The sequence below is a fragment of the Chiloscyllium plagiosum genome, unplaced genomic scaffold (genome assembly GCF_037043375.1).
Source record: "Chiloscyllium plagiosum isolate Xiang-an unplaced genomic scaffold, Cpla_swu_hap1 HiC_scaffold_13, whole genome shotgun sequence".
In the NCBI taxonomy this organism is placed as follows: Eukaryota; Metazoa; Chordata; class Chondrichthyes; order Orectolobiformes; family Hemiscylliidae; genus Chiloscyllium; species Chiloscyllium plagiosum.
Window position 1 is genome coordinate 52023019 of NW_028270151.1, and position 26263 is coordinate 52049281.

At 41.4% G+C, this 26263-nt stretch overlaps 1 protein-coding gene across 8 annotated transcripts in view; it reads right to left on the minus strand.

Annotated features, from left to right (window-relative positions):
- LOC122555923 (coiled-coil domain-containing protein 150) overlaps positions 1-26263 on the minus strand; it is a 148559-nt gene that overhangs the window by 27408 nt on the left and 94888 nt on the right. For 3 of the 8 annotated variants that reach the window (XM_043702193.2, XM_043702199.2, XM_043702198.2), the window contains one exon: positions 12351-12485. The exons of 2 other annotated variants lie outside the window; for them this stretch is intronic. In XM_043702193.2, the coding sequence (XP_043558128.2) occupies positions 12372-12485 (114 nt within the window). In that variant the 3' untranslated portion in view covers positions 12351-12371. Of the gene's footprint in view, positions 1-11936; positions 12067-12244; positions 12486-26263 lie in introns of those variants that run through there. 3 more of the 8 variants (XR_015759189.1, XM_043702196.2, XM_087993593.1) reach the window with 3 other exon arrangements.

Genomic DNA, 26263 nt, shown 5'->3' on the forward strand with positions numbered 1-26263 from the left:
TACAGAGACATGGCTACAAGGTGACCAAAGATGGGAACTGAATATTCAGGAGTACTTCATTTTTATGAAGGACAGACAATTGGGGGGAAAAAAAGGTAGGTAGCATTGCTGCCTAAGGAGGACTTTAAAACAATAGTGAGGAAGGATATTAGCTCCAGTGAAGTGGAATCTAATGGGGAGAGCTTAGAAACACCATGGGTCAGAAGACAATACTGAGATTTGTCTATAGATCCCCAAACTAGTAGTAATTTGGAGAAGGTATTAAACAGGAAATTAGAGATGCAATCAATAAAGGTACAACTGTAATAATGGGAGACTTTAATTTGTAAACCGATTGGGCAAATTTTAGTCAATAATAATAATACCATAGAGGAAGAATTCCTAAAGTTCGAGATGGTTTTTGGATCAACATTTTGAAAAACCACCTGGAGAACAGGTCACCTAGACTAGATATTTTGTAATGAGAAAGGAGTATTTGCCAATTTAGTTGTGTGAGACCCCCTTGGGAAGAATACTGTAATAGGAGACAATTATTTTAATGAAAATAGTGAATGACATAGTGATTCTAAGACTAAGGTCCTGAATCTAAATAAAGGAAACTATGATTATTTATTAGATTAGATTAGATTCCCTACAGTGTGGAAACAGGCCATTCGGCCCAACAAGTCCACACCGACCCTCCGAACAGTAACCCACCAAGACCCATTTCCCTCTGACTAATGCACCTAACACAATGGGCAACTTAGCATAGCCAATTTACCTAACCTACACATCTTTGGACTGTGGGAGGAAACCAGAGCACCCAAGCAAACACAGGGAGAATGTGCAAACTCCACACAGACAGTTGCCCGAGGCTGGAATTGAACCTGGGACCCAGGTGCTGGGAGGCAGCAGTGCTAAACACTGAGCCACCATGCCACTGGTATGAGGCATGAGCTGGCAATGATAAATTGGGGAACCTTAAAGGGATGACAGTGGACAGGAAATGACAAACATTTAAAAAGTGCAAGGAGGAACTGCATAATTTTTCACTGATCTTGTTCAAAAATAAATCAGGAAATAGGGCCTGAACATAGCTAACAAGTGAAATTAGGGATAGTATTTGATCCAAGGAAGGGCATACAAATTGGCAAATAAAAAAAGCAACAGATCTGCGGTGTGGGAATAGTTCAGATTTCAGCAGAAGACAAAGTCATTGAATAAGAGATGGAAAATTGAGTCAGCTTGCAAAGAACATACAAACTGATTGCAAGAGCTCCTATAGTTACGTGAAGAGAAAAGATGAAGACAAATGTCCCTTTCAATCAGAAACAGGAGAAGTCATAATGGGGAACAAAGATGACAAACCAACTGAATACATATTTTGGTTCTGTCTTCACAAACACACAAATAACATTTGAAAATGTTGGGGAGTACAGGGTCAGGTGAGGGGGAAGATCTGAAGGAAATCTGTAGCAGCTGGGAAATAATGAGAGGAAAATTGATGGGATTAAAGTACGATAAATTCTTGTGGCCTGATAATCTACATTCCAGATGGTCACCTTTCAAGATTCTATAGATTCTGCACTCAAATGTGCTGAATGGCTTATACCTGCTCCTATTTCCCAGGAGCTGCACTTGTCGGAGATGCTAGCCTCAAAATATTAGCAGACAATGAACAATTGCTTCATGCAATTCAATTTCATGAAATGATGTTTACAAGGTATCCTTCCTTTGTTACTATGGTCAAAGCTGCTGTGATTTAAGATGAAGGAGCTGTTTGATTTGAAGAAAGACCCTTTCATCACAGCTAAGGCTCTTACAGATCTAGAGCAAAGATTGACATTTAAGCAGCATCCTATGCATGGATAGTACTAGACAAATCCTGAGACATGACATGTCCTCATTGGCCCCGATAGAAAAAGATGGTTCATTGCAGACATGCTGACACTATGACATGGCATTCTGTCCTCCACGTCTGTATAGAGTATAGCGCCACTGCCCTTCTCTCATCTGCAAAACATTCCATGGTAGACAAGCGATTGTGGCTCTCCTACACCTTCATTGCAGCATGAGGGTATCTGCATTTTCAAATTCCACATTAGCCAGTAGATCCAAATCAACTGCAGCACATGTAGTATTACAACTCAAAGACAGACAGCTGAACCAAATCAATCTTTCAACATTTGTATTCACAACTCAGTAAAACTAAAACCAAAGACTCTCAAAATTAACTCCAATGGTTCCTAGCCAGACTTTTAAATAATCAATCCCAGACACTACAAATAATCAATTCAAGATACTGGTTTGTATTTAAACAAAAGACTTAGTCCTTTATAAAAAAATATAGTAACTTTAACAGAACAAAAATTAAATATTAATCGAATTGGTCTATGTTAAAATCCCCAAAATCTTTTGTTTTCAGACCCATTCACACTAAAAACACAAACACAGTTAAGGGATAAATAAAAATAAACTGGACATATTACTTAAGTTTTCATGATTTTTCTGATGATCTTGATTAGGATCACCTTTTCACTTCACATAGATAAAGGCAGGAAAACGTATAACTTGGTTTTCTATTCGATCAGCTTCCAAGAGCTGCTCATGAGCGGTTAGGAATGGAGTTTTCAAACTTCATGCTGTAACACTGACAGCCAGATTTCTCTTCTCAGAAAACACAATCCAAATCTTTGACCACTCCCTGATAGACTTTGATAATAGCCAACTTTTGTTATTGGTTTAAACATAATGCTTCCTTGGTGATCAGGATCCAAGCTGCAATTAACTTCCAGACATAAATGAGCAAAAGAGGTTTGGTCTGTTTTCCTTCTAAAATAGGTCGTTCCCCAGAGAACAAAAGTCATCTTGGCAAGGGCTCTAGCAGCAGTGTGTTGGCCTCACAAACTACTGGCATATACTACAAGTGCAATATATAATGAAGGTGTAGAAGTGTACTGTACCTTTAAGAGAGTTAAATGCTAGCAAAACTACCTGACAGCAGCAACTGTTCTGAACAAGATACAGTGGAGTCTTTTGGTCCAGCAGCCAGTGTAGCTGGTTCCCAGGAGACAAAAACAAATTTGAATTGGGCCAATCAGTTTAAATTATACCCCCAAAAATATACCAGACTCCAATCAAATTTGAACTTAGTATATTGACAATATTAAAACCCAAATGACACAATCAGATGCTTTGGGGGTATAAATTGGGAAAACTTGAACAGTTGAGAGAGAACTGCCAATCCACTGACACATGCAGATTGCCCAGAGAATAGCTCTCTTAAAGGTACCCTTAGCGATCTGTGACCTATAAAACAGAAATCCCTAAGAAGAAGAAAAGATGACAGAGGAAGATATAAACAGAAGACTCAACAACTGGCTAGTTTTGAAATTTGAATTTTTGGTAAATCTAAAATCGGGTGTTTTATCGTACTAGTTTCGTAGAAGGGGTAGGTAAAAGATAGGTTAGAGAAAGGAGTTGTAAATAGTTGTTAATTAATTATTCTCTGTTACACTTTAAGAAATAAAGTTGTTAATTTTTACTTTACATAGTGACCTTTGGGGTAGCTCTCGGCCTCGCCAATATTCACAGATTATTGCACCAGATAAATCTTTTCTGTGGTACTGGTGTAAATTGGGGGGGGGGGTTACCCTGTGTCATAATAAATACTTCAATGGTGTACAGCAACACCTCCACACTCCTAACTGTTCAATGCTCCAAATCATGTCAAGTTGCCTGCCTCTCCTTTTGAGCTAAAAGCCAATGCATGACAGAGAGCCAGGCATCATCCAAGCATGCTGAAAGTGAAAGAACAGCAGGAAATTAAACTAACAGTCCTAACATGCATTCTATGTAGACACAGGAAATGATCGTGTTCCTATGCACAAAGTGACCCAGCAGAAGCACGCAAGTTGTAGGTGTCCCTGAGCTTCAGAGTGAAGTGCTGAAGAGCTGAAATGGTGTGCGAGTTGGTCCAAAAGCAGATGTGAGGATGTAGTAAGGTCAATGATTTGGTGACACAGCCTTGCATGGGTGAAAGGGGAGGAAGACACAGTGTCCATAGAGTATACAGTGACATTGTAATGAAAACAGAGTTGGATGAAGGCCCAAAGCAGGATGCACTGAGTTATGGCCACCAGGTAACTGCTCCGATTTTCAGGATTGGTGCAATTTATTTTCTCAGGGAAGAAGAGGACCAGCAGACACGGTGTATATATGAGTTGAGTTGGGCTAACAATGAGATACAATGCGTGGAAATAAGGTTGTTGCTGCTTAATAGCTAAATTCAGACGTTGTTGTTTGAGGTTTAAGGGGATAATAGGGAGAATCTTTCTTGCTGTTGAAATTCAGATCCTTTAATTCTCAATGTATTTTTGACCTTCCTTGCCCTTGCCCACACCAATAGAAAATTGTATTCCATTTCTACAGATCGATTCTTGATCTATAGTAGAGTCAAGGGTTGTTGAGAACAGTCAGGAAAGTGGAGTGATGCCAAGGTCAGATCAGCTATGATCTTACTGAATGGTGAAGTTGTCTCACAGCCTTTTTTTTGTGGTATGTGGCACTGTGGTAAATGGGATTAACTACAAACAGATCGAGCAAATCAAAACTGGGTATCCATGAAGCATGATGGACCATCAGCAGCATTATACTCCTTTGCATCTAAGGCAGAGTCAGAAAAAACTGAATCCAATACTGAAATGTTCCAGGAGCAGCTACAAGAAAAAGGACTGGCCTATGTTTTTGAACTCAGAAGGGGAAGAGATGTAGTGACTGTAGTGAGGTCAGCCAGGTGAACCTCAGAATGAGACAGTAAGGACTGCAGACACTGGAAGTCAGAGTCAATAGGTGTGGAGCTGGAGAAGCCAGCAGGTCAGACAGTATCAGAGCAGAAATGCCGACGTATCAGGCCGAGACCCTTCCTCAGGACTGAATCATAGGAGTTCCCTAAGTAGGGCTGTTAATCTGATCCAATCAAGAGAGCCCTGGCTGACAGACAAGAACAAGACAGTCAAACATCCCGTTCACTCAGAAATGGCTCTGAGGAACAGGATCAGTGTCAAGAACTTTATATGTATAAATAAAGGGTGACTTGGTGACAAAATATCAGCCTCTATGGGGCCATTCAAAAAGATTTCACAAAAGCAAGACAAAAATTGGGAAGGGGAGGGAAGAGTGGACTACAGCTGGTTACAGAGTTAGGGAAAGATAAAGTCGTGACGAGAATTAAGCATAAGAATGAGAATTTTAAAATTTGAGGTCAATGAAGATAACTGAGAACAGGGATGACAGACAAGCAGGACTTAATACAGGATCGGGTGTGGGCAGCAGAAATTGCATCAACTGAAGTTTATAGAAGATGGAAAGGCTTCCAAGATAAGACAGTAATGTTACAGCCAATCACAGAATCCCTGCAGTGTGGAAGCAAGCCATTCACCCTTAGAGTCCACACCAACCATCCAAAGAGCATCCAAACCCTCTCACCCTATCTCTAACCTTCTATAGGTATTTAAGGAATATAAGAATGACGAGAGTAAGATTACGGCCAATCAAGGATAGTAGTGGGAAGTTGTGTGTGGAGTCAGAGGAGATAGGGGAAGCATTAAATGAATATTTTTCAACAGTATTCACTCTAGAAAACGACAATGTTGTCGAGGAGATTACTGAGATACATGCTACTAGACTAGGTGTGATTGAGGTTCACAAGGAGGAGGTATTAGAAATCCTGCAGAGTGTGAAAATAGATAAGTCCCCTGGGCCGGATGGGATTTATCCTAGGAGCTCTATCCAACTCTTTCTCAAATGAATCCAGAGACTGGGCCCCCACTGCCCTCTGGGGCAGAGCATTCCACACAGCCACCACTCTCTAGGTGAAGAAGTTTCTCCTCATCTCTGTCCTAAATGGTCTACCCCGTATTTTTAAGCTGTGTCCTCTGGTTCGGCACTCACCCATCAGTGGAAACATGTTTCCTGCCTCCAGAGTGTCCAATCCTTTAATAATCTTATATGACTCAATCAGATCCCCTCTCAGTCTTCTAAACTCAAGGGTATACAAGCCCAGTCGCTCAAATCTTTCAGCATAAGGTAGTCCCGCCATTCCAGGAATTGACCTCGTGAACCTACGCTGCACTCCCTCAATAGCCAGAATGTCTTTCTTCAAATTTGGAGACCAGAACTGCACATAGTACTCCAGGTGTGGTCTCACCAGGGCCCTATACAGCTGCAGAAGAACCTCTTTGCTTCTATATTCAATCCCTCTTGTTATGAAGGCCAGCATGCTATTAGCCTTCTTCACTACCTGCTGTACCTGCATGCTTACCTTCATTGACTGGTGTACAAGAACAGCCAGATCTCTTTGTACTGCCCCTTTACCGAAATTGATTCCATTTAGGTAGTAATCTGCCTTCCTGTTCTTGCCACCAAAGTGGATAACCATACATTTATCCACATTAAACTGCATCTGCCATGCATCTGACCACTCACCTAACCTGTCCAGGTTACCCTGTAATCTCCTAATATCCTCCTCACATTTCACCCTGCCACTCAGCTTAGTATCATCAGCAAATTTGCTAATGTTATTACTAATACCATCTTCTATATCATTAACATATATTGTAAAAAGCTGTGGTCCCAGCACTGATCCCTGCGGTACCCCACTGGTCACTGCCTGCCATTCCGAAATGGAGCCGTTTATCACTACTCTTTGTTTCCTATCAGCCAACCAACTTTCAATCCAAGTTAGTACCTTGCCCCTGGTGCGGCCGCACTTGTGTGTACAGTTCTGGTCACTGCATTATAAGAAGGATGTGGAAGCTTTGGAAATTTCAGAGGAGATTTACTAGGAATGACTAATCTAACCATGTATCCCAATTTGTTTAAAAACAGTACAGCTAATTTCTAAAGCTATAAATAAAAATTGGTGTTCCTTCTGAATTGTGATTAAATAATTTAACTTAAGCTGATTGCCCTACTTTCAATAGACGGAACAAGTTCTTTTGCATCTTTACATTCACAAAGATGCAAACATTTAAGTTGAGAGGCTAAAAAACCACTTTGACTAAAAGATTCAAACTTCATCGAAAAATGAAATCTCTTTTCACTATTTATGTGAGATAACAAGAATCCAGAGAAAGTATATTCCTGTTAGGGTGAAAGGAAAGGCTGGTAGGTATAGGGAAGGCTGGATGACGAAAGAAATTGAGGGTTTAGTTAAGAAAAAGAAGGAAGCATATGTCAGGTATAGACAGGATAGATCGAGTGAATCCTTAGAAGTGTATAAAGGAAGTAGGAGTATATTTAAGATAGAAATCAAGAGGGCAAAATGGAGACATGAGATAGTTTTGGCAAATAGAATTAAGGAGAATCCAAAGAGCTTTTACAAATACATTAAGGACAAAAAGGTAACTAGGGAGAGAGTAGGGCCCCTCAAAGATCAGCAAGGCGGCCTTTGTGTGGAGCCGCAGAAAATGAGTGAGATACTAAACGAGTATTTTGCATCAGTATTTACTGTGGAAAAGGATTTGGAAGATATAGACTGGAGTGCAATAGATGGTGACATCTTGCAAAATGTCCAAATTACAGAGGACGAAGTGCTGGATGTCTTGAAATGGATAAAGATGGATAAATCCCCAGGACCTGATCAGGTGTACCCTAGAACTCTATGGAAGATAGAGAAGTGACTGCTGGGCCTCTTGCTGAGATATTTGTATCATCGATAGTCACAGGTCAGGTGCTGGAAGACTGGAGGGTGGCTAATGTGGTACTACTGTTTAAGAAGGGAGTAAGGACAAGCCGGGGAACTATAGACCAGTGAGCCTGATGTCGGTGATGGGCAAGCTGCTGGAGAGAATCCTGAGGGACGGGATGTACATGTATTTGAAAAGGCAAGGACTGATTAGGGATAGTCAACATGGCTTTGTGCATGGGAAATCATGTCTCACAAACTTGATTGAGTTTTTTTGAGGAAGTAACAAAGAGGATTGATGAGGGCAGAGCAGTCGATGTGATCTATATGGACTTCAGTAAGGCGTTCAACAAGGTTCCCCATGGGAGACTGATTAGCTAGGTTAGATCTCACGGAATACAGGGAGAACTAGCCATTTGGATACAGAACTGGCTGAAAGGTAGAAGACAGAGGGTGGTGGTGGAGGGTTGTTTTTCAGACTGGAGGCCTGTGACCAGTGGAGTGCCACAAGGATCGGTGCTGGGTCTTCTACTTTTTGTCATTTAAAAAAATGATTTGGATGCGAGCATAAGAGGTATAGTTTGTAAGTTTGCAGATAACACCAAAATTGGAGGCGTAGTGGACAGTGAAGAGAGTTACCTCAGATTACAACAGGATTTTGACCAGATGAGCCAATGGGTTGAGAAGTGGCAGATGGAGTTTAATTCAGATAAATGCGAGGTGCTGCATTTCGGGACAATTTTAGCAGGACTTATACTCTTCATGGTAAGGGCTGAGGGAATGTTGCTGAACAAAGAGACCTTTGAGTGCAGGTTCATAGTTCCTTGAAAGTGGAGTCGCAGGTAGATAGGATAGTGAAGAAGGCATTTGGTATGCTTTCCTTTATTGGTCAGAGTATTGAGTAGAGGAGTTGGGAGGTCATGTTGCGGGGTACAGGACATAGGTTAGGCCACTGTTGGAATATTGCGTGCAATTCTAGTCTCTTTCCTATTGGAAAGATCTTGTGAAACTTGAAAGGGTTTAGAAAGGATATATAAGAATGTTGCCAGGGTTGGAGGATTTGAGCTATAGGGAGAGGCTGAACAGGCTGGGGCTGTTTTCCCTGGAGCGTCAGAGGCTGAGGGGTGACCTTATAGAGGTTTACAAAATTATGAGGGGCATGGACAGAGTAAATAGGCAAAGTCTTTTCCCTGGGGTCGGGGAGTCCAGAGCTAGAGGACATAGGTTTAGGGTGAGAAGGGAAAGATATAAAAGAGACCTACGGGGCAACTTTTCATACAGAGGGTTGTACGTGTATGGAATGAGCTGCCAGAGGAAGTGGTGGAGGTTGGTACAATTGCAATATTTAAGTGGCATTTGGATGGGTATATGAATAGGAAGGGTTTGGAGGGATATGGGCCGGGTGCTGGACGGTGGGACTAGATTGGGTTGGGATATCTGGTCGGCATGGATGGGTTGGACAGAAGGGTCTGTTTCCATGCTGTACATCTCTATGACTCTATGACTCTTTGTAAATCCATCAGATGATTGTAGAATGAAGAATTAAGAAAATGTTATTGGTTAACCAGTAAAACAAGTTCAGTTTCCTGCTCTCTCTCATGACCATTCATTAATAGCCGCACAATAAAGACATTGGGAATTTTTCTTGTTTAAAGTCACTAATAAATGTTATTATTGACAGTTAATCTTTAAGACTGATTCTAGTTGCAAACCTAACTCTGTTAAAAGAAGTGCACATGGATGTTTTTGTTATGGTAAAGCAGTGTTTTCCCCTTCCTTAGTTTACTTAATCACACAAAAAAAGGTTACTTAAACATTTTAAACATGTTTTATATCTTAAAATTGCACAAAAGCCTTTCCAAATTACCAGTTAATTTTTTAAAAAGGCAATCAGTGACAATTGAGCACTACCCTAGTTTTATACCCTAGTACTGGTGTTTTCAGAGGGGGTGAAATCTGCCTAATGGCCTTACCTTGTTTGAAGTTTATATGAGTGGGCAGGTGGGTGGGGCAAGATGCAATAGGGAACTTATGATGAACTTCTGGCACTTGAGGCACTTAAGAGTTCACATTCAGCCCTTCCAGAAGCACATGCAATGTGTGAAGCCCAGCAACTATATTTGTACTGGTCCATGGGAAAGGACGCATCCTTGGCCCAGAGGTACTCCTACACTTCAAGATCAACACATCCTTTAACCTTCCAACTGGTGTCCTGAACTCAGATCCCATCCACACCCTTCACTCAACTCCCTCACCATGATTGAAACTTTATTGCTGGAACAGCACAGCAGGTCAGGCAGCATCCAGGGAACAGGAGATTCGACGTTTCGGGCACAGGCCCTTCTTCAGGAATGAGCAGAGAGTGTTCAGCAGGAGAAGATAAAAGGTGGGGAGGAGGGACTTGGAGGAGGGGAGTTGGAAATGTGATAGGTGGAAAGAGGTCAAGGTGAGGGTGATAGGTCGGAGTAGGGTGGAGGCGGAGAGGTCAAGAAGAAGACTGCAGGTCAGGAAGGCGGTGCCGGGCTGGAAGGATCCGGCTGAGACAAGGTGGGGGGAGGGGGGATGAAGAAACTGGTGAAGTCCAAGTTCATCCCCTGCGGTTGGAGGGTTCCCAGTCGGAAGATAAGACGCTCCTCCTCCGACCGTCGGGTTGTTGTGGTTTGGCGACGGTCGGAGGAGGAGCGTCTTATCTTCCGACTGGGAACCCTCCAACCGCAGGGGATGAACTTGGACTTCACCAGTTTCTTCATCCCCCCTCCCCCCACCTTGTCTCAGCCGGATCCTTCCAGCCCGGCACCGCCTTCCTGACCTGCAGTCTTCTTCTTGACCTCTCCGCCTCCACCCTACTCCGACCTATCACCCTCACCTTGACCTCTTTCCACCTATCACATTTCCAACTCCCCTCCTCCAAGTCCCTCCTCCCCAACTTTTATCTTCTCCTGCTGAACACTCTCTGCTCATTCCTGAAGAAGGGCCTGTGCCCGAAACGTCGAATCTCCTGTTCCCTGGATGCTGCCTGACCTGCTGTGCTGTTCCAGCAATAAAGTTTCAACTTTGATCTCCAGCATCTGCAGACCTCACTTTTCCCTCACCATGATCCCTAATCCTGGACTCCCCCATGGCACTGCTGGGATGGCACAGCCACTGGCCTATCTGATCTAATGGAAGGTGCAGGATTCTTGTATTAAAGCAATTGATGTTGCTATCAGTGTTCATTTATTGTGTGACCTGGGTAAGCTCTCCTTTTAATCAATGGTGGAGCACTGGGACCATGGCAGCTAATACAATCTAGCCTGCTGTGTTTAACCTTTGATCTGCAAAATGTACATATTCATCATCTGTATGAACACCATTTACGCAGATATAAAAATAGTCATCAACAAATTAAAAGATAAAGTCTAATTCATTAGCACAGCTCAAAATCAAACCTGTTTGTTTATCTGCAGCTATTCTGACTAAATGTTGTGCAGCTAATGTATTGTTTCAATTTTGCCTGCTTTTCGAACATGGCAAACTGCCATTCTTTCTCATCTAAGCAACCAGTAATAAAGGAGAAAGACTAGAATGTTATTTTTGTCATTATGTAATTGGAGGTGAAAAAGGTTATTTACAGTGTCAGTTTTAAAAAAAGACTATTTTTACCTGTCAAGTTTCCATTTGAATGTATTTCACTACATTTTGCTGTCGTACTATATAAGTCAAAAGGGCGCATTGGATAGCATCCTTGCCTCTGAACTAGAAGCTCTGGGTTCACGTTCCACATGGTCAAAGGCAGTGCATTCATCACCCAGTCAAACAGGTTGAATATCAGACTGTAAGTTCCTCCTACATATATCAATGGCAGATAGTGAAAGTTGAAGATGTTCTCGATTAGCCAAGTGGAAACATAGCTCCACAGTACAACTTGTAGGTAGAAGTACATGTTGCTGTGGCAAGACAGACACCAGCTGGTCAGGTTCTGAAGCAGGGGAGTGGTTCATTCATTCTAACATGTAATCTGATGAAGATGAAAATCGAACGTTCCAAAAGTCAATGTGTTCACTTCTGTCTATTTGCTTGAAAACTTAAAAATGTAGTTGATGGAAAATGGAGATATGTCATGAAGTTAGATGCTCTGTTCTTCAATATGCTATCTCAGAATAGTTGAATATTCTCCCTTCTTTGCTTTGATAAGTCCTCAGAAAGGGAATTACTTATTTCATTGTGCCACTTTTGACGCAGGGACTTACAAGAAATGTAAAGCTGTTTTTCTCACAGATATTGATTGATAGCTGTATATTTCCCATGTGCAGAATTTCGATTTTAGATTTCCAGCATTTGAAGTTCTCCACTAAGTACTGTAGTCATCACCACAATGTTTGAAAATGTTCTTTTTCTTTTTGGTTGCATCAATGCTGAAACTGCAAAAAATATGACATCAAGTCTTCAATGAATTTAACATAATTAAGCAGCTCTTCAAAATGTTTTATTTTGCAAGTCTCGAAGAAATATCTTCATTTGTGAATGTGCAGCAAGGGCACAGGGTCAGATCGACCTCTGTTGAGTTAATCGGGCATGCTGCCCACAAATTTGACTCACCAGACTGCGCCTCAAAAAAGTTGGCAGCTTGATTTTCATCTGAAATGTATTTCAGTACTTTACTGCATGAAACAATGCACGTTGTCTGAATTTCATTTGGACTTGAAATGACTCAATTTTGCAATCATCATTTAGGCATGTCAGCACTATATTTTCTGGAAAGAAATTTCAATTCCTGTTTAGTTTCCCAACGACTGAGACTGGATGGACTAGGAATTTTAAACGTTGTCACCTTCATGTCCTTTATAAAAATAAAACTAGATTTTAGTACTAATTGTATAAGTTACTGCTCTAGTGTTTCATATGCTTGAAATGGAATACTTAACTTTTAGCCAGAGATGATAATTAATGCATTAATAAATCAAGATTAATTTCAGCATTTGCAAAATACTTAAACTGGGGGCATGTTTAGAAAATTCAGTAAATCAATACGAATATGGTTAATTAAACCATACAGCATTACTTCTAGTGTTGCTAAACAGAGTTATATAGATTCCCCAGGCACAGAGTGCTGTGAGCCACCACCAGTATTTTTACAAGGACTTGGGTATACCCCCTGCATATTGTGCTGAAATGAGTTGATGTGGAGGTAGAATATCAAAATTGGAACAGCATCAATTGCAATTGACAGTTGAAATTGTACCAGCATCCACCACTTTCTCTGGCAGCTCATTCCATACACGTACCACCCTCTGCGTGAAATAATTGCCCCTTAGGTCCCTCTTATATCTTTCCCCTCTCACCCTAAACCTATGCCCTCGAGTTCTGGACTCCCCCAGAAAACCCAGGGAAAAGACTTTGCCTATTTATCCTATCCATGTCCCTCATAATTTTGTAAACCTTTATAAGGTTACCCCTCAGCCTCCGACGCTCCAGGGAAAACAGCCCCAGCCTGTTCAGCTTCTCCCTATAGCTCAAATCCTTCAACCCCGGCAACATCCTTGTAATCTTTTCTGAACCCTTTCAAGTTTCACAAGATCTTTCCAATAGGAAGGAGACCAAAATTGCATGCAATATTCCAACAGTGGCCTAAACAATGTCCTGTACAGCCGCAACATGACCTCCCAACTCTTGTACTCAATACTCTGACCAATAAAGGAAAGCATACCAAATGCTTTCTTCACTATCCTATCTCCCTGTGACTCCACTTTCAAGGAGCTATGAACCTATGATTCAGCAACAGCAGCAGGGTGAAGTCACAGAAGATGACAGTAGTTGTGTAGTTTTGAAATTAAGTTGATGTAATTTTATTAAGTGTCTTATTGGAACAGCATATTGTTATAGAGCTAGAGGCAGATAATAAGCAGTTAAGAGAAAGGTGGGCTTAAAGTTGTATATAATTGTTGTTTAATGCTCTATTGATATTATTTTCTTTAAATAGTGGAATTTGGGAGTTCTGGCACTCATATTTTGAAGGATTATGAGGCGAGGTGAGCTTTTCTGGATGTTTGATTTAATTAACAGAAGGGTTCACTGCTGTGTCATAACAATATCTTTTTAGAAACACGCTAGTTATAACGGACCAGTAAAATGCCAGCTTAAGTAATTGAGCCTGGGATCTTCTTACTGTGCATTATTAATAACTGTCAGTGACTTGAAGGTTTAAAGTAAGAAAATTTGGTAAACGGCAAACTATCAGCACATATCAGTGAAGTCACACTCTCAAATTCCACTAAGTTCTGTACAAAGCTGTAATTTACCCAATTCTTTATTCTGTATATTACTTTGGAAGGGGAAGGTTAACAATTTTAGAAGAAAATCTATCTATCATAAAAGTATAATAAGGTACTAAATACATTATTCCTATGCTACCATAATGTATAATGCTGTGTTCATGAGTATTGAAAAATTCTGATAAAATGACATCAGATATAGGACAAACTGGACAGATATTAATGCCCTCTTTGCTCTTTCCTGACAAATATGCCTCAATAATAATCTGAAGAAATCAATATCAAAAAAACTGCCGGAGGAATTCAACAGGTCTGGTATCATCACTGAAGAGAAGAACAGATTTAACATGTCAAGTCTAGTATGTTCTGAATAGGAGTCATACTGGATTCGAAACATTAACTATTTTGCTCTTCACAGGTTCTATCAGTACAGCTAGGGTTCTGCAGCATTTCAAGAACACCCATCCACAGTCTTCCCATATATTGTCCTTGGTTGAACCAAGAACCAAACAGAGATATCACTGTTAATGAATCCTTCCATCACCTTATTGATCATCAAGAGTAATCTGATTGATTAGGCAGGTAATATTTGGCCAGGTTAGACTTAACCTGTTTTTTGGAGTACAGGGTATACCTGCACAAGTTTCCATACTGCTGGGTATATACTAGTTTTGTAGCAGTACAGGAACAACTTGGCAAGGGACTTAGCCAGTCTGGAATGTTCAAGCACAATTCTTCAGTCCTATTCCCTGGATTATAGTAGGGCTTATATCCCCTGCAGTATCCAATGCTTTCATTTGTTTCTTGAAATCACATGGAATGAACTGAAGTAGCTAAAGACTGAAATCGGTGATGGTGGAGACCTCCAGAAGATGCCAAGATGGATCAGTCACTTGGCACTTTTAGCTGAAGATTGTTGCAAACGCTTCAGCCTTATCTTTTGCATTGATATACTGGGTACCCCCATCATTACGGAGAGGGATATTTATCAAACTGCCTCATCCAATGAGTTGTTTAATTGTCCATCACCATTCATAACTGGATATGGCAAGTCTACAGAGCTTAGATATTTAGATTAGAGTAGACTAGATTCCCTACAGTATGGAAAAAACAGGCCCTACGGCCCAACAAGTCCACACCAACCCTCCAAAGACTAACCCACCCAGACCCATTTCCCGCTTACTAATGCACCTAACACTATAAGCAATTTAGCATGGCAAATTCTCCTGACCTGCACATCTTTTGACTGTAGGAGGAAACCAGAGTACTCTGAGGAAACCCAAGCAGAGAATGTGCAAGTTCCACACAGACAGTCGCCAAAGGCTGGAACCAAACCCAGGTCCTTGGCGCTGTGAAGCAGCAGTGCCAACCACTGAACCTCCGTGCCGCCCCAGCATATAATCACTTCTTTGCGAGATCACCAAGATCTATCACGTGCTGCTTATGCTTTTTGGCATTCAAGTAGTCCTGTGTTGTAGCTTCATCAGGGGGATACCTCATTTTTAGGTATGCCTGGTGTGCTCAAGATATGTCCTTGTGCACTGTTTAGTGAACAGGATTGATCTATCTTTATGATACTGGCAGAGTGGAAGATTTGCCAGGTCATGAGGTTGCAGATTATCTTTGAGTAAAGGGCTGCTACTGCTCATGGACCATAGTGTCAGTCTTGAGTTGCTAGATCTGCTTGAATCTATTCATTTCTTATGGTGATAGTGCTACACAACAGTATATTGTATCCTCAGGGTAACTCTACTAGCCTTTGCAGTGGTGTTATGGACCAAGCCAAACCCCTCAAAACATTTCAAGAAAGTAGCCCAGACCCTGATTTTTCTAGTTGTTTTGAGTAGGTGTAAAGTGACTGTTCCAGGAGTAATGCAGCTAGTCAAAACCCCTCCGTTTTAAACAAAATAGAAATTATTTAGAGTGCTGAATGAAACACAACCAAAATGAGTACAGAACATAGACTAACCTAACCTAAACAGGGTCTTACGGTGGAGGAGGGGGAGGTGAAAAATAGAGAGAGGGAGAAAGAGGGAGAGGGAGAGAAAACAACATTTATACACATTACGTTGACAATAATCATGCAACAATGTACACTAAATTCTCCTGCCGTTGAATGTCTCCATTTCTCATCCAAATCTCAACAATGCATTGGCAATCACGTTTCCTCATCCTGTCACCTGCACAATTTTCAAATCGAATAGTTGTAACAAAAAGCTCCACCTAAACAGTCTGGAATTTTTGTCCTTAAATTTCTCCACAAACTTCAATGGGTTATGATCAGTGTACACGATGGTCTCAGATACATTAATGATAACATAAACATTGAAATGTTGTAAGGCCATCACCAAGCTTTCTCAACTGTTAAATATTTCTGATGAACATTCTATTTCCTGAAGGAACACCTGATAGATCTTTCTATCTTCTCGTCATCTTCCTGAAAGAGCACAGCACTGACACCACTTGCATCAAAAGGCTTTGCATAATTAAGTGTGGCTAACACTGGGGCAGTGGTTAACACAGCTTTCAGACTGTCAAATGCCTTGTGACAGTCCACTGAAAATTTTTGACTTTCTTTAGTAATTCAGTGAGTGGAGCAGCCAGCTGCTAAAATTTGGTACAAATGTCTGATAAAATCCACTCAATCCTGGGAATCATAGTACTGCTCTTTTTGTTGATGCTATGAGAAATTCCCCAATTACCTTTGTTTTTGCAATCAGTGGGGCCATTTGTCCATGTCCAATTACATGGCCCAGGAAGGTGACTTGGGCTTTGGCAAATTCACTCTTATCAGATTTATCACTAAGCCTACCTCCCAAAGTCGATCAAACAATTCTGATAAATGTTGCAAGTGTTCCATGTGTGACTAAAACTCACCAGGTCATCTATGTATACGACACAACTGAGTCATCTGGAAATGACCTTATTGGTTAGTCCCTGAAATGTGGCTGGTACATTTTTCATACCAAATGGCATAACTTTAAATTGATCCAGTCCATTCAGCATTGCAAAAGCTGAAATTGTCTTCACTCTTTCAGACTCTTCCTGCCAGTATCCTCTGAGCAAGTCCAACTTAGAAATACAAGTTGCTTGTCCCACGTTTTCAATAGTCTTCCAAATGCAGAATCGAATATGCACCAGTCTTTGTAACTGCATTGACTTTGTGATAGTCCACACATAACCTTTGGATATCATCTGGCTTTGGCACCATTATTATGGGTAAGCTCCAGTCACTGCAACTCACTTCAAATATGTTGTCTTGGAGCATGCATTCAAAACTTTATCCCAATTTTTGACAATTTTCTCATTGTCCAATTTAATTTGAGGACTGTCCAATTCAGAATCCTCCTGAACTTGGTTCTTCACCAGTAACACAGTCTCCTTTCGCTTTCCTTCCTTATCAAAATACCTTTTGAGCATATTCACATGACACTCAGAGACTTCTTTCTGTCTGGAGTCCTTAGCAAATAGTTCACCTCACTCAATCTCTTTTTGATTTGACAAGGTCCACTAAAGCTTGCTTTTGAAGGATTGCCGATCACTGGAAGTAACACTGGGTGGAAAGTGATTAGCACTGTTGCCTCACATTGCCAGAGACCTGGGTTCGATTCCCACCTCGGGTGACTGTGTGTGTTTCCTCCAGATGCTCTGTTTTAGTGTATGCTGTAATACTTTTAAATTCATGTCTAGCCAACTCCCCGCTCTAATTACTTGTACCCTAGAATCTGACACAGTCCAAATATGTGGCCCCGGAATTCTGACTTACCAATTTCTCCTTAATCAATTTTAGCGGTCCTCTCACTTCATGCCCAAAAACTAATTCAAATGGACTGAAGTTGGACAATTCATTTGGTGCTTCTCCGTTTGCAAAAAGTACAAATGGAATTCCCTTATCCCAATCATCTGGATAGTCTTGACTCTGAGCCTTCAACATGGTCTTTATTGTCTGATGCCACCTTTCTAGTGCTCTGTGCAATTCTGGATCGTATGCAGTAGATTTGAATTCTTTTACTCTGAGCTGTCCATAACTTCCTTGAATAATTTTGATGTGAAGTTTGAACCTTGATCTGATTGTATTTCTGTGGATAGTCTGTATCTATTTGAATAACTCCTCTACAATCCTTTTGGCTGTGATATTGTGCAATGGAGTGACCTCTGGAAATCTAGTGGACACATCCATTATTATTAACAAATTCTGATACCCATTTTAATTTTAGGTAGGGGGCCTACACAATCAATTAAGACTCTTGTAAAAGGTTCCTCAAATGCAGGAATATGTGTAAAGACGCAGATTTTATTCCTACCTATGGTTTTCCAATTACCTGACATGTCTGACAAAATTCAACTACATCCTTGTGCAATCCAGGCCAGTAAAAATGTTTTGTATTTTAGCTTGTTTTTCTCACACCTACATGACCCCCCCACTGGTAGTTCGTGCACTACCCACAACACCTCCTTTCTATAACCCACGGACAATGCAACTTTATGAACTTCTGCCCATTTCTCACCTGCCTGAATGTGTGATGGTCTTCATTTCCTCATTAAGACATTTTAAAGATAGTATCACACCAGGATACATCCAGATTCTTTTACCGTATGTATGTTTTTTGATACAATTGCTTTAGTTTCTCATCTTTCTGCTGTAATTAAGTTAATTTCTCTGAACTAAAGACGTCTGCTTTGTCTCAACCATTTGATCATACAGTGTCTCTGCTAATTCCACTTCAACTTCCTTGTCTATGCTCTTTGATCTCTCCCGTTTCAACTGGTGACTTTATGACCTCATTACCACACAGTCAGGAAAAATCTCAGGATATGTGTTCTGCAGTAGTTGCCTGCATTCTCACTGCCTTTTCAACAACAGTAGGCAGCACTCATACCCAGGAACCAGTTATATCGCAAGGACAAATTGTAATTCTGAGCTGAGAGTTTGTCCAGTACACCTAGCATGACTTCTCCACTCAAACTTCACTTTACATAATTCAGTACTTATCTCACCATGAATTCCTGTTACTAGCAACTTTTCTGGCAATATTCCTTTAAAGGTACATATTTCCTCATCTTTCAACATTAAAAGGTTGAGAGGATCCTGTATCTCTTAATATTGTAACCTCTTTACCTGCTGCTCCTGGTCTATGCGAATAAACTTTACCTCAGCACGTATATGGTTTAAGAAGATCTGGCAAGTCTTCCTTAACTATCCTCTGACTTGTTGTATACTCTGGTGCAGCTTTCTAGCTTCCTCTGTGCTTTCCATTACCACTCCAACAAAATTCACTGGCTTATCCTGTTTTCCTACATCTGTCTTCCCAGTGCTTTTCCTAACCTACCAACACTGATTTCATGTGGCCTACTTTATTGCATTGAAAACACCAGAGCTTTATAATTTCTCTTTCCCCTTCAAGTGTTTCCTTTTCACCCTGTGGTAAGTTGTCCTTATGATCTTCACCAAGATCTATCTTTCCGCATATGGATTTCTCTTTTCCCCAATTACTATCCCTCACACATTGATTTTGGAATCCAAACTTTGATTTACGGACCAACTCAATCAATCATCAGCCATGTCAGCTGCTAATCTTGCCGTTTTAACTCTCTGCTCTTCCAGAGTTCTCACTATTTCAAGAAGTAAATGTTTTAACCCCTCCAAAATAATCATCTCTTTAAGAGCGTCATAGGTTTGCTCTATTTTTAATGCCCTTATCCACCGATCAAAAATTACTTTGTTTAATCCTTTCAAACTCAAGTGTAGGTTTAACCAGATCTCTCCTTAGATTCCTGAAACATTGTCTGTAGACAGCTGCCAGAAGCTCATATGCATTTAAGACTTTCTTCACCTCCTCATATGCCTCAGATATCTCTTCTGCTAGTGATGCACATACTTCACTAGCTCTACCTACAAATTTTGTTTGTATCAACAAAGCCCACATGGTTAGTCCACTGCATTTGTTTAGCCACCTTCTCAAATGAGATGAAAAAGGCTTCTCCTCAAATTTAGACAATGCTTGGATATATTTAAACAAATCCTCACTAGGCCTTTGGCCACCATGGATTTGCTCATCCTCACTCTCTTCCTCATTCAGCTTACCATCCGCCTTCGTCTCCATCCTTTTAAACTGACTTTCCTGTCTAAATGCCAAATTCTGAAGTTCAAACAGCCTCTCCTTCTTCTCTCTCTGTTCTGCTAAAGCAATTCATTCTTTTTCTCTTTCCTCTGTTTTTAATCATAGTTCAAACGGTTTCATTTCTTTTGCCTTTTCCTTGTCTTTTGTCTGTAACTCAAGCTACTTCATTTTCAATTAAATTTCAGCTATATCTAAATATTTTGATGGCGTTTCCAGTGAATTTAAATACTGATCTATTGCTGAAATTATCTCTCCTTTCCTCACAGAAGGAGGCAGCTCCAACTCCAGCTTGTCTGCTAGTTTCAGCAGTTTGGCCTTATTCACCTTTTGTGAAATCCCCAAATTCACTTCTTCTACCCCCAGTAAACTCTTAGTGACTGAAAGAGCCATTACTGTCCCAAGCACTGTTAAAAATGTGTTGCTGGAAAAGCGCAGCAGGTCAGGCAGCATCCAAGGAGCAGGAGAATCGACGTTTCGGGCATAAGCCCTTCTTCAGGAATCAGCCCTTCCTGAAGAAGAGCTTATTCCCGAAACGTCGATTCTCCTGCTCCTTGGATGCTGCCTGACCTGCTGTGCTTTTCCAGCAACACATTTTCAGCTCTGATCTCCAGCATCTGCAGTCCTGACTTTCTCCTCAAGCACTGTTAAAACCAACTGAAATCAACACCTAGAACATAGCCACAACTACAGCAAATTAATAGACTGGCAAGATGAGGACAGCCTTGTTAATGCTGCGTACTTGGAATTTCAAAAGGACTTTTAATAAAAGAAACTTCCAATTGACTTATGAACAAAATTTACACCCGGGTGATTATAGGGCCAGTTAAAAGCACAAATTTATTAAATGGAAGTTGTGCTTTACTTAGTTTTCTGATAAATTAATAGACAAGGTTTGCATAAAGATTTGTAGCTCGGGTGACAGTTGCCGTAGTATGCCGTAGTATGCCCTGAGCTGGGAAGTTGATTTGTAGATGTTTTGTCCCCTGTCTAAGTGACATCTTCAGTCTTTGAAGCCTCCTGTGAAGTGCTGCTGCTGTACGGTCTTCTGGAATTTAGTTGATTCCATTTCTGCTGCTTCCAGTTGCCAGTTTTTCGTTTTCCAGTATATTGGGTCTAGGTCAACGTGTTTGTTGATGGAGTCCATGGATTAGATTAGATTAGATTAGATTACTTACAGTGTGGAAACAGGCCCTTCGACCCAACAAGTCCATACCGACCCTCCGAAGAGCAACCCACCCAGACCCATTCCCCTACATTTACCCCTTCACCTAACACTACAGGCAATTTAGCATGGCCAATTCACCTAACCTGCACATCTTTAGACTGTGGGAGGAAACCGGAGCACCCGGAGGAAACCCACGCAGACACTGGGAGAATGTGCAAACTCCACACAGACAGTTGCCTGAGGCAGGATTTGAACCTGGGTCTCTGGCACTGTGAGTCAGCAGTGCTAACCACTGTGCCACCATGCCGCCCGATGAGTGCCATGCTTCTAAAAATTCTCTGACTGTCCTCCATTTAGCTTGCCTTATGATCATTATGCTGTCCCAGTCAAATTTGTGGTCCTTGCCATCTGTGCGTATAGCTGCTAGGGACAGCTGGTTGTGGCATTTAGTGGTTAGTTGTCTACCTGCTTGTCCTATATAGTGTTTCGTGTAGTCTTTGCATGGAATCCTGTAAATTATGTAAAGGACGAAGCAATAGTCTCATTTGATGTAACGGCACTGTTCACTTCAATTGACAAAACTCTAGCCAGAGAGACAATAGCCAACCTCCCAGACAAACAGAACAGACGATGTGACAGGGAACCTATCAGCAAGGACGACATACTCAAACTACTAGATCTGTGCTTGATGACATACTTCACATTCAACAACCAAGTATACAGAAGCAGTGATATAAAGGCTGGAACAAAAAGCCATCCCACAAATCCGACCCAAACTCTGGATCAAATACATGGATGACACTTTTGTAATTATTAGGAGAACAGAGATAAAGAACACAAACCAGATTATTAACACCATGCTCAAGGGATCAAATTTACAAGAGAAGAGGAAACCAACAACCAACTCCCATTCCTGGATGTGACGATAGAAAGAACACAAAAAAGTGTACAGAAAAAGCCACGCACAGAGACCAGATCCTGAATTTCAACAGCAACACCCGAATGCACACAAGAGAAGCTGCATTAAAACCCTATTCAAAACGGCTACAACACATTGCAACACCCCCAACCTGTGAAGAGAAATACACTTCTACAGAGTCTTCACCAAGAACCGGTATCCCTGGGACTTCATCCGCTGATAAACAACGTCAAGAGGACATGCCACGACCCAACACGCTAGCCATGCTGCCTTATATAAAAAATGTCTCAGAACTAACAGCCAGACTTCTACAACCACTTGGATTCGTGACAGCCCAAAAACTGACAGCCACGGTCAGAAAACAACTCACCAGAACAAAAGACCCTGATACCTATCATGTGCAAGATTAACATAATTTACAAGACTCCATGCAAAGACTGCATTAAACACTACATAGGACAAACAGACAGGCAACTAATAATCTGCATCCATAAACACCAACCAGCTACCAAATGCCACAACCAGCTGTCCCTGGTACCCATATACACAGATGGCAAGGACCACAAATTCGACTGGGACAACACAATGATCACAGGACAAGCTAAACAGTGGAGAGTCACAGAATTTATAGAAGCCTGGCACTCATCCATGGACTCAATGAACAAACACGTCAACCTTGACCCAATATACCAACTACTACAATGAACAACCGACAACTGGAAGCAGCAGGAATGGAAAAAAAAATTCCAGAAGACACCCGCTTCACAGCAGGCTCCAAGGCACTGAAGTTGTCACCTAAACAGGGGATACAACATCTGCAAATCAACTTCCCAGCTCAACAAACATACCCATAACTACGGCAAATTAATAGACAAGCTAGAGGAGGATAGCCTTATTAATGCTGCATACTTGGAATTTCTAAGGACTTTTAATAAAAGCAACATCCAATTGACTTAGGAACAAATTTACACCCATGTGACTATAGGTTGGTTGAAGCATGAATGTGAAACTCAAAAGGGAAAGAAAGAGAGCAATGGTTAATGATTGTTTTATTAATCTGCATGGTTATGTGCAGTGGTATCCCCAAGGATGCTTATGGAATACTGTTCTTTTCATAGATAATAATCATCTGCATAATTTCAAAAATTGTGAATGATACAAAACACATATGTAACCAGGAGGATATCATCAAATATTAGGAGTCATAGACAGTCTGGTGAAATGGGCAGCCACATAGCAGATGAAATTTAATACAAATGGCATGAAAACAGTTTACCAAATAGGCTTCAGTTGGAAGCTTTCTCACCTCTGAGTCAAAGATTTGTTGGTACATAATCCAACTTGACATTCCGCTACAGTAATGAAAGAATGTCCACTTTCAGAGGTGTTCGTTCTCAAATAAGGTACTGAACTGTGGATTCAGTTTGCACATAGAATATCCCATGGCAATATTTTGAGGAAGGGAGTTACTTATGGCATCCTGGCTGATTCTCATCTCAAACAAAATCATGGAAGAAAACCAAATTATCCTGGAATTTCATGTTGCTATTTGCAGCACTGTGTGTATAAATTGGCTGCCATCAAGTCCTAACCCGCCAGTGACTACACTCCAAAAGTTGAGAATGTGGTGCTGGAAAAGCATTGCAGGTCAGGCAGCATCCAATCAACGTTTCGGGCATAAGCCCTTCATCAAGCTATTCCTGAAGGAGGGCTTATACCCAAAACATCGGTTCTCCTGCTCCTGACCTGCTGTGCTTTTCCAGCACTAAACTCTCGACTCTGCTTTCCAGCATCTGCAGTTCTCACTTTCTCCTACATTCCAGAAGTGGTCTACTGACCACAAAGTGCTGCATGAACAAAAATCTTTTATCCTCGGAGGTGACAGAATAAATCAGAAGGCCATTAAGAAAGCATACAAGGGGGATCCAAGATGGCAGCGACCCAGTAAGACTGAGTCTATAGTGCTCCTCCCAAGACTTGGGCACAGTGGGTCACCTACCCCCTACCAAGCTCACCAAATCATTTATAATAGTTTTGTAATTCAATTAGTTGTGTAATATTACATTTAAACAATTTAATCCTAAGTTAAAATGACTAAAGGGAAGGGAGCCCGCAGCTCTCAGCAAGCAGGAACCCCTCCCCCACCCTCTCCAGCTGCAGCAGAGGCGTCCACAGCTGCCCCGGGGGACTTACCAACAGTAACAAGCCTTGCAGAAATGCTTTCCAAGCTTGACTCGAAGATCGATGCTTTTATTGTCGAATCCAGAAATCGTTGGGAGTTGCTCTCGGCCGCGCTGCAGAAGCACGACCGTGAGATTGAAGAAATTCAACGCCGAGTCGGAGGGGCGGAGCTAAAGGCCGCGACCTCCGAGACAACCGCTCAATCAGCCGTGGATCAGGTCCGGACTCTCGAGCAGCGAGTCCGGACCTTGGAAAATCATATAGACGACCTCGATAATCGAGGTCGCCGAAAAAATATTTGTTTGCTGGGCCTTCCCGAACGGGAAGAGGAAGGCCAGCTTACAGCATTCCTGGAGCAGTTGCTGCCACAACTTTTAAATCTGCAAGCTGGATCAGGCCAGGTAAGGGTGGAATGGGCCTACCGGGTCGCAATACGCGGGCCCGGCTCGAACCAGCGCCCACGCCCGGTCCTGTTCCGACTGCAGAGCTACAGGGAGAGGCAGATACTCCTAGAAGCCTCTAGAAATCTCGGAAAAGACCCCCAAGCAATGATCTACAAAGGATCCAAGATCATGCTATTTCAGGACTTTTCCCCGGCTCTGGTTCGAAAGAGGAAGGCATTCGACGAGGTGAAGAAGCGTTTAAGGGACTTAAATGTTCAGTACTCCTTACGCTACCCAGCGATGTTACGCTTTAACCATGAAGGATCCGTATATAACTTTGGATCACCAGAAAAGGCTAAGGAATTCTTGGACTCTCTTAGATAAACTGTAGGACATAATGGATGTTGGTCTGCCTTCCCCCCCCCCCCCGCTTTGGTTTATATCCCCTCCCTTTTTTTTTCTTTCTCTTACCTTACTGCTTAATATTATCATGGGGGGTGGGGAGAGGGATTTGATTTTCTCCCCCCCCCCCTTGGAGTTGTTTTCTGTTATTATTTTATGTATATATGAGGGATGTATGTATATGTGTGTGTATGTGTGTATAAGCTGGGGGATTTGGTTAATGTTGGTGGGGGGAGGTGGTTACCTTATTCGATTTTACCTCTGTCTTTCGGAGCGGGGTTGTTTTCCCTTCGTTATTTTGTATTATCATATTTAATTATTATTTGTTGAAGTGGTAATTTTATAGTTATATGTTTATATATGGTATTAACATTACCAAATATACCCAGGTGTTGGTATGGGTGGGGGTGGGGTGCTCACTGTTAACTCTAGCTTTGTATTATATTTGAATTCTCCTCATTTTATTGAGGAGTGCCTGGGTCAAGGGTGGGGCATTGGTTGGGAGAGGATATGAGGGACTTTTGGAGAGGAAGTGACGCCCCCTGGGAACAAGGGGGAAAGTCTCCACTTAGATACGTTTTATATTTTTTTTATTTAGAAATAGTTTTTTACTGTATTGTTGTGGGTGTATTAAAGAGGCTTTATTTTTGTAAATTTTACATGTTCCACGCTCGGGATGTTCTGGATAGGGTTCCCCCTCCCGAGGGGTCTCGGATTGGCCCAGAGGATTATGGTTGATCAGTCGGTTAAGTGGTGCACCTGGAATGTCAAGGGGAGTAATTCACCACTCAAAAGGAAGAAAATATTATCAAATCTTAAGAAGGAAAGAGTTGATATAGCTCTCCTACAGGAGACACACCTGTCAGATAAAGAACGACAGGGCGGATTTGATCAGGCCTTTTTTTCTTCTTTTAGCTCAAAAAGCAGGGGAGTTGTTATTCTTGTTCGGAAGAATTTCCCTTTCAAAATCCTAAAGCAGATAAAAGACGAATCTGGACGATATATCTTGATTAAAGCCCTCATAAATGGAGAGGAATATGGGATTTTAAATTTGTACTGCCCCCCGGCACACCCCTTTAAATTTATAACGGAAGCCTTTTCAAAATTGATGGCTTTTGATGCCCATCATATAATTACAGGGGGAGACTTTAATTGTATTATGGATCCGGAAATA